The sequence below is a fragment of the Exserohilum turcica genome (assembly GCF_000359705.1).
Source record: "Exserohilum turcica Et28A unplaced genomic scaffold SETTUscaffold_4, whole genome shotgun sequence".
NCBI lineage: Eukaryota > Fungi > Ascomycota > Dothideomycetes > Pleosporales > Pleosporaceae > Exserohilum > Exserohilum turcicum.
The window spans coordinates 359,997-368,270 of NW_007360247.1; the positions used below are offsets into that span (position 1 = coordinate 359,997).

General features: G+C 50.7%; 5 protein-coding genes across 5 annotated transcripts; 3 read left to right on the forward strand and 2 right to left on the reverse strand.

Annotated features, from left to right (window-relative positions):
* Positions 1-188: 188 nt before the first annotated feature.
* Positions 189-1,465, reverse strand: SETTUDRAFT_21098 (uncharacterized protein; the record flags this gene model as incomplete). The annotated part of the gene is made up of 2 exons (XM_008029788.1): positions 189-410; positions 476-1,465. 2 exons carry the CDS (start codon positions 1,463-1,465, stop codon positions 189-191), a joined length of 1,212 nt encoding a protein of 403 aa, XP_008027979.1.
* Positions 1,466-1,983: 518 nt separating this feature from the next.
* On the reverse strand, positions 1,984-3,170 carry SETTUDRAFT_164188 (uncharacterized protein). Its single transcript, XM_008030060.1, has one exon. The coding sequence runs from the start codon at positions 2,825-2,827 to the stop codon at positions 2,453-2,455; it is 375 nt and encodes a 124-aa protein (XP_008028251.1). The 5' UTR covers positions 2,828-3,170; the 3' UTR covers positions 1,984-2,452.
* A 739-nt stretch (positions 3,171-3,909) lies between these two features.
* Positions 3,910-4,815, forward strand: SETTUDRAFT_93426 (uncharacterized protein; the record flags this gene model as incomplete). The annotated part of the gene is made up of 1 exon (XM_008030061.1): positions 3,910-4,815. The coding sequence occupies one exon, from the start codon at positions 3,910-3,912 to the stop codon at positions 4,813-4,815; it is 906 nt and encodes a 301-aa protein (XP_008028252.1).
* A 288-nt stretch (positions 4,816-5,103) lies between these two features.
* Positions 5,104-6,225, forward strand: SETTUDRAFT_155111 (uncharacterized protein; the record flags this gene model as incomplete). The annotated part of the gene is made up of 1 exon (XM_008030062.1): positions 5,104-6,225. The coding sequence occupies one exon, from the start codon at positions 5,104-5,106 to the stop codon at positions 6,223-6,225; it is 1,122 nt and encodes a 373-aa protein (XP_008028253.1).
* A 497-nt stretch (positions 6,226-6,722) lies between these two features.
* On the forward strand, positions 6,723-8,213 carry SETTUDRAFT_21101 (uncharacterized protein; the record flags this gene model as incomplete). The annotated part of the gene is made up of 1 exon (XM_008029789.1): positions 6,723-8,213. One exon carries the CDS (start codon positions 6,723-6,725, stop codon positions 8,211-8,213), a length of 1,491 nt encoding a protein of 496 aa, XP_008027980.1.
* Between the last annotated feature and the right edge of the window lie 61 nt (positions 8,214-8,274).

Sequence of the window (8,274 nt, forward strand, 5' to 3'; positions counted from 1 at the left end):
TGATTCGATACCCGAACGAAAGAAAAAAAATCCATAGAACCTCGAAAGTAAATTATGGAGATGAGGTGGCGCAGAACATAAGAGAACATTCAGCTCCGAAAAGGTATTCATTCTACAGATAGATAATACCATGGCTGACAGTCCAGTGCGCAAAAACACCACCACGTGGGCGAAATCTACATGTTATTTTACTTTTCCTCTCTCGTTGATATCACATTCGTGAGCTGGATCGCATCGTCGACGAGATTATTCAGCTGGTCGAATTCGCCCTGAAGCCACCTATCGAGCAAGACTTGGTCTTCGCTAACGAATGTCTTGCGTTCAGCAGGTAGAACCTTTGTGCATTCCTTGAGGTCATTGATATTGTTGACGCCGAGCAACGAGAGCCGAGTGTAAGCTTTAGCATAGTCCTTTTGCACTCTGTTAGCACGGGGTTTGTTCCAAGGCGCAAAGTTGGAAAAAAAAAACCACTTACCGCATTCCATCGTCCCTGTGCAGTGGCCCTATCGCTGAACTGTGCCCACGACCCGCTCGTCCTCGAATCCTTGCTCAAGTTGATGTCGCTCTGGAACTTGAGCACACGTGGAGGGGCGTTGTTCGTGACCTGCGGGTAGAACGCCATGTCCCATATACCGGGCGTTGAGTCTTGCGGGTCGCCATCACGAGTAGTGTCGACAAAGTGCTGTTGTGACGTTGTGTGTGCGCCTACAAGGGCCACAAGGTCATGCGCGTCAATGGTTTTGTCTTGGAACAGCTTGATAAGCGTATCCGCAGAGTCCTTTTCTCCAGGGAGAAGCCCAGTAGGTCCCGCTTTGCTGTTGTCTTTGCGGCCAACAAAGGTGCGGAGGCGTGGGCCGAGCGGGCACACGACAGTCGCTACGTTGGCACCGAATTGGATAATGTCCGCCATACTCATGCCATACGGATTGTATTTGGTGTACCATTTTTTGGTCTGGTCGGCAATGGCGGAAAGACCATTGTTGTCGGCTCGCGTCATTTCGTCGCTAAGAAGGATGCTGCCGTCTGCGCCACCATAGCTGGTGCTCTTGGACCAGACAGCTGCATCGTGAAAGCCTAGACGCACAGCCTGACGAGCAAACTTGCTGCAACGACCAGAAGTACCGTTGAACTTGGCTGTCATTTCATACGCGAGCCACTTCCAATGGCAGCATAGGTCAGCCTTGCAGGCTGCACTTCCAATGTTTCCCACAGGAATCGAGCTGTCCATCGTAGCGGACTCGGCGGCCATTTGATCCAGGATAATCGCCTTGATATCCTTGCCGATAGCAGTAAGCTTAGAGTCAGCGAGGGTTTTAAGATCGCCAATGAGTTCTTTGGAAGCCTGGCGCTTCTCGCGAGCGGCTAGGTAGCGCATATCTGCCATGGTTTCATCCATGCTGGGGTGAGCGTCGCTCAGAGGAACGCAGGCCAGAAGGGCATAGCTAAAGTATGAAAGAGCCTTCATTGTAACGTGAGGTAACGAAACAAAAGAATGGAAAGGTATAGAGTGTAAAGAAGAGACTCAACAGAGGGGGGACTTCGCGGCGATAACAGCTTTATACGAGCACAACCTACAACTGTCGGGGCAAACAGCTTCATAGAAAACATGCTTCACAAGCCATATTTGGCCCTAATCTGCTGGGCAATCTATCCAAGATTTCATTTTCCAAAGATATCTTGAGATCTAGGCTCTTGGAGTAAATGAATACGAAGATGCTGTGCCCCAAATTTGGTCTAATGGAATGCCAGATGGCAAGCGTGGCGTTGATCTATCGGCTCTGGCTGTACTCTAGTTTCGTTATGTCCTAGCACTTCGTCAAGGGAACCGGACTTTCCTAGGCTAATGATAGCTGATAGTCAAGCAATACCACGACTGCTAGTTGATTGGTCGAAGAAAAGCGAAGTGGTAAGTGAGCTGTGCCTGGATCGCGGATCCCCGGACACGGGAGGCGAAACTAGAACTAGAAAGCTGCATTAATATGCGGGGTATATTACACGGGTTCCTTAGTGCCTGAAGCTACTTCCAAGTTGCCTTCGGGTATGTGAGATTGTGCAGGTCTTTCAGCTCCTCTCTCCGCTAGTGTTGCTATTTTTACATGGGAAACCCATTAGCCTCTGATTTGAGCTTACAAAATGACCACTTGACCATCTTTCTAGAAGGAAATTCGAGCAAGAATCGAACACAACCTCGCTCAAGCGCTTTGTTTTGACGGCTAGGTGAGCCGGTAACGCGTGTCGAACGAATGCGGTGACATATTGAACGTGAAACCGGGACGGATTGTTGATGCACATAGTATGAGCCTATTCTTAGACCTCCCAGGAGAATGGATCACAGTTCCAAGGTTACTGGATCGTGCCAGTGTAATCTGGACCCGTCCATGGTGTGACAGATGCATTGGCATTTCAGCCTCACAATCAAAGCAGCTCTTTCTTGGCCCATCTACAGCTTTCCTCAGACCCGGGGTAACTGTAGTAACAGACTAGAAACGTATTCTTGGTATGAACAAGCCGATGTATCAGGCAAGGGCTTGCTCAGAGGATCATAAACCGCGCGTGTCGTGAGGATCCTCGCAACCACCCGGTAAGCTGCATAGCAGGGGATGCGGAATGGCGATGCATATTTAGCCGGATAACGTATAGCGCTCGATGTGTGCCTCGAGCCAAGAGGCCTGGCGGGTACTGATTTTCCCACGAAATTGTCTGCGCGCTCGAATCGCTCAGCCTTTCGAGTGGCGTCTATTCCTTCCGCTGTTGTGTGTTTTGGCCTAACACAATGATAGCTGACAGAATGGAGAAACAGCAAAGAAGCTTCCAGGTTGCTTGGCATGCTCAACAAAAAGATTCGCGGGGGCCATCAAGTCGTGCATGCGGTACCATCCTCTGTGGGTACATGCGAGAAGGTGGGATAAATCGACGGATTGGGGCGGCGGATATTGAGCCAAACCCCTGTGTAGTTAGCACATTGTTGATCTGCAGTTGGGGCTTCCGGCACCCCATTCGGAGTTGGAATTCTTAATATTCTCGTAGATGATGACTTGTTCGTGACTGTTGAACAGCTAATGTCATTTGATAGTGATGCTAGGCTGCTACCACAGCGAGCTCACTCTGTCATAGCCACGGATCGGAACCACTCACCAAACACGGAGCAAGAGATTGAATTGAGTATCATACTGGCCCCCTAGGTTATGCCGGAACCGTGAATTATATGAAAGACGTGTGGGCGTTGTGGTGGAGGCCACCAGCTGCTCACTAGTCACGTGACATAGTGAAGGCGTGGGTGACGGAGCGTGCTCTGCAGCAAGAGATGGAGTGAGAGTAAGGAGGATGAAGTCATAATCAGGGGCACCTTTGGCTATGAGTTGGCAATGGAAGACGATGCCGCAGTCGCAAGAGGCGGAGCTGTGAAGAAGATGGGCGGGGGGTCGCGGGGCTGACAAAGGCCGCCATCCCAAGGCGGCCTAGGTGTGGTCTAATTGCGAACACCTTCTTTCACAGCCACCGCCTCAAAATACCAACCATGCGGTTCGACGGGACGTTGGCACCTAATTTCAGACAAGCTAAGGCCTCAAGAGAAGGCTATGGAGATGCGGTGTGTTCCTTCGTACCGTGATATGCCAGGGATTGCGGCAGACCGCAACACTGCACTGTCAGACTTGTCGGGCTGGGCTGTGTTCAGCTACTGCGCCTAAGACGAAGCCTTTTGATCCTGCTGATTTGTGCGCTGGTTTCTATATCTTTCTTCCGTCAGCTCCATGTGCCATTTCTGTTTACCCATACGCCCAAGTTCGCTCTATCCATCCCCGATCTTTGCACGGTCCGCGGCGCGGTTTGCGAGGTTTCCCACTCCGCATCAGGCGTGCTGGCTACGGTTCCTGGCAAGGCAAACAGTCATCCAACAAGGCCATTACAATGCAAATTTCCAAGATGCGTCGCATTTCAGGCCTATTTTCCGGGCCCAAGACTTCTTTCCAGGTTCTTTCCGATCTGCATCTGGATTTCGAATCGCAATACCTTAGTTTCCATATACCCGTAGCAGCCCCGTTTCTAATTCTTGCTGGAAACATTGGCCGCCTGATCGATTACGAGCAATATCTTGCGTTCCTCATTCGGCGGTGCAATCTTCACGAAAAGGTCTTCCTAGTCCTTGGCACTCTCGAGTTCCATGGGCTTGCGTGGATGGACGGGCTGCAACTAGCTCACAAACTAGAAAAAGAGCCGGCGACAAGAGGCAAGCTGGAGGTGCTCTACGAGACAAGAAGCGATGTTCCCGGGACGAACATCACCCTTTTGGGCTGCACATTATGGAGCCATATACCAGACTCGGATGCAGCTGCTGTGCTGCGCAAGATGCCAGAGTTTGACGAGGAAACCGGCATCCAAGACTGGAGTATCGAGAAGCACAACTTGCAACATAAGCGAGACTTGAGGTGGCTGATCGAGGAAATCAAGAACCCAAACGCAAGCGAAGGCACATTAGCCCCGGCTGCTACGTCGGGATCCAAGCAGGAACGGCAACTCATCGTCGTCACTTCGTTCACACCCGATCTCCGGGGATGCTTAGAGCCCTGGCAAGTCGATGCGCCATGGGCATCGGCATACGGAATGAATCTACTGGACAGTCCTTACTTCAGCAACATCAAAATGTGGATATCAGGGGCAACAGGCCGAACATGCGAATTCAAGAGAGGGGCTACGACGGTGGTCAGCAACCAACGTGGCAGAGAAAGCGAGCAAACGACTGGCTTGCTGAAGGATGGCTTGTCAGAAAAGCAAAAGATTGGCTTATTCGACGTCATGCGCGTCGTCAGGATGTAGTAATGCATTGCAGCTTACCCAATCTCACTACGACGTCACCTTATGACATGCCTATGTGTTCGCGTGCAGATGCGAAGCACGAGACGCGACTTGTCAACCCCGCAACTCGCTTACCAAGCTCGTCCAATGCTATCAGCATGCCTATACATTGTGGCGGAAATATGACTACTAGGCGGGTCTCCTCTGAAAAGTCGCTGTTGCATCTCCAACTTGCGGCTCAATCTTTGCTACTTAACTGTTCAACGCACGCGCTTTACGCCTAAGCATCCATCAACAACTGCCAGCAACATGAATGACGACACAGTTACTCTAACCGCCTCGTGTCTTTGCAGATCACAGGTTCACTCAGCCACTGTTCCAAAGTCCAGCCTTCCTCTCCAAGCGCACATATGCCACTGCAACACCTGTCGGCACCTCACTGGCTCTCTGCACACCTCACTGGCCTTCTGGCGCTCTCCGCGCAGTACGGTCGATCTCTCCAACTTCCAAACCTTTAGCTTCAGTCCAGCATTTGAGATGCTCTTCTGTCCAACATGCTCTTCGCCAATTTTCGGTGCCTTTACAGACAAGACGCGACCTCTGGGTGTAGTGACGGGCGCACTGGATAATATCGCAACCGAACCAGAAGTAGTAAGATGGAACGATATGGGATTTGTGGCCGACACGCTAGACGGAGGCGCAAGTCTGTGGTTGCGAAATGTCAATGTTTCCGGTCCGGCTTTGAAGTGTTTCCAGTATGAAAGAAGAGGTGACAATGCGAAAGAAGTTCCAGAGGAATGGTATACTCAACAACACACTATACAGTCTACCACAGAAAGAAATGCTGCTGTATCGATCAGGTGTAAATGCCATGGCGTACACTTTCTGCTCCGCCGGGGTGACTACGAGAACATGAGCGCTGACGATTTACCCTGGAACGTGGACCCCGACAGTAGAAAACTCAAAGCCGAATTATGTGGCTGCGACAGCTGCCGGTTGCAAAATGGTACTGATGTCTTCTACTGGACGTTTGCGGAGATGAAGAATATTTCATTTGCCGGGGATAATGACGAGGCGGGTTTTCCTCTCCACATGGACGATTTGACTACATTAGTTGATCAAAGGGATCCGCGAATCGGTTCATTGACATATTACCAATCGTCGGCTAGGGTGCATCGGTACTTCTGCCGGGACTGCTCTGCAACAATCTTTTACGCCAATAGCAACCGACCGCGCATAATTGACATTGCTGTGGGGGTTTTGGAGGCAAAGGAAGGTGCCAGGGCGGAGGGTATGCTGGCATGGTCGTTTGGTACAGGAGTCGGGACCAAGGAGGATGCAAATGGCGGGTGGCGTCAAGGCGTTTTCGAGAGAATAGCAAAGGCAGTAGAGGAGTATGGGAAGAAGCAGGATTCGATGGAACAAGACTAGTTGTTCTCTTGAAAGCGTATGGACAGGATATTACACTCCATGTAGTGAGTACTGGCCTGGCTGCAATAGGGAATGCTGCAAGGTGAGATGAATGTAGCACTGTTAAATACATGACTCTCTGAGAATGTCAACGACTTAACATCCACGATGGTAAGTCGATGCGATTCAACACGCTCACACATCTAGACTCAGGGAAGTGGGTCATTTTTTACTTGATTCACGCCATATTGATTTTCCCACAGTTGTAAGTATTTTTCTTACGTGGAGGAGCCAGTATGCCAGCAACTTCATCGCAGTACAATGTGCACTTGCGCCTTTCACCTCGACCATGACCTCGCTTCACACAACTTCCACTGCGTGCGCCCACCGCCCCATTGTCGCACCTTACAAACGCGCACCTACAAAAGTAGTAACGATCGGTTTGCAGCCACCCGTCCGTCTCCCAACCTATCATCACTCCAACACCATATTACTACACTTTACACATCAATACAAACATGTTTTCCTATCCGACGCCTCGGGCACCCCGGCCACCAGGCCACCTTTTCCGTGTAGTAAAGACACTCTCGAAAGATATTTCTATAACAGGAACATATCTGTGCATATCACGCGACCTTGGTTATTCCTTCGAGCCCACTACAGACATTGATGAAGAGCTGTTCACACGATGCGCTCCAATTGCAGCTGCGTTCAAGACGATAGTCGGAAACTCTCGACTACAGCAACAGCTCTCTCTGCTCGAGTACAAGAGGCTGCAAGACGTGCTATACCAGAATATTCAGGGAAATGGCGTAACAGCACTGGGCGAAAAGCAGGCCAAGATGCTACCGCAGCTGGTGGTAGTCAAAATGGCCAGGGAGAAAGAGAGAGTTCGCAGAGAAGTCGAGGCCATAGAGGAGACACATAGAAGAGGGGGGGAAGTTACCACATTACATGTTGGATCATGGGTGTTGCGGTCCCAGCATACTGAAGAGCCAGAGACTTCGTTCATGGTGCTGCGGGCTATTTTTGGGCCTACGCTGGCGCAGTTTGGTGAAGGCAGCAAGCAGTTTAAGAGCGGTGGGATTCCAGACTGGTTCGTGGCGCATATATGTATTGGCCTGGTTGATGCGGTCGAGTTCTTGCATGCGCAAGATATGGTGCATGGGAATATTGAGGCCTCGAATGTGATGCTGAGTTTGTACCCCGTGTACATGCATCATCGGTATCGCGGATATCCAGATGTGCAGCTCATAGGCTTTTCGGCGTGCGCATCCACAGCAGAGAAGAATGAGGTGCTGGATGTCCAAAGTGTGCTTGCGGTCGTGGAAGAGGTGATTACCAAGTGGAGCGACGTTGCTTCGGATTTTAGTTCTACAGGGAGTGACCTGAGTTATGGCAGAGAGGGACAGGATCTACGAGCATTGCTACTGGCTCAGATTAAGAGTGCCACTGGAGCGGCTGCCGAAGGGTCTCTGGACGTGCAGTACTTACGAAATGCATTGCTTGGTACAGCGCAAGACATGCGACACGAGGGTCCGGAAACAATACCTAGAGACATGATGAGATTGCTTCATGCAGATCTAGCAACGGCGGCAGAGCTTGAGCGTGTGATGAGAGACCCAGTTGTTATCAGGTTCATGGCTCGGAAGGAAGGGCTACGCAGTATCGTCGAAGATGTGCCTTTTATCATGGATGGGATGAATGCGGGCATGAAGACACAGCGAATCCTAGTGGTGAGGTTTAGAAGCAAGAAGTTGGAGTTTCTTAGGGCGATGGGAGAAGAGGACGCAGAAGGAGAGACGGACGATGAGATGATTGACGATAGCCTAATGCAGGCGAGACTCTTGGGTGACTGGATGTGTGGAGAAGAGGACGCAGAAGGGGAGACGGACGATGAGATAATTGGGATGCGTGGAGAAGAGGACGCAGAAGGGGAAACGGACGATGAAATGTTTGACGCTAGCCTAATGCAGGCGAGGCTCTTGGGTGACGGGATGCGTGATTAGGCTGTATTATTATTATTATTCTAGTTTAACGTCCTTTTTCAGCCCGAAGGGCTATATAAGA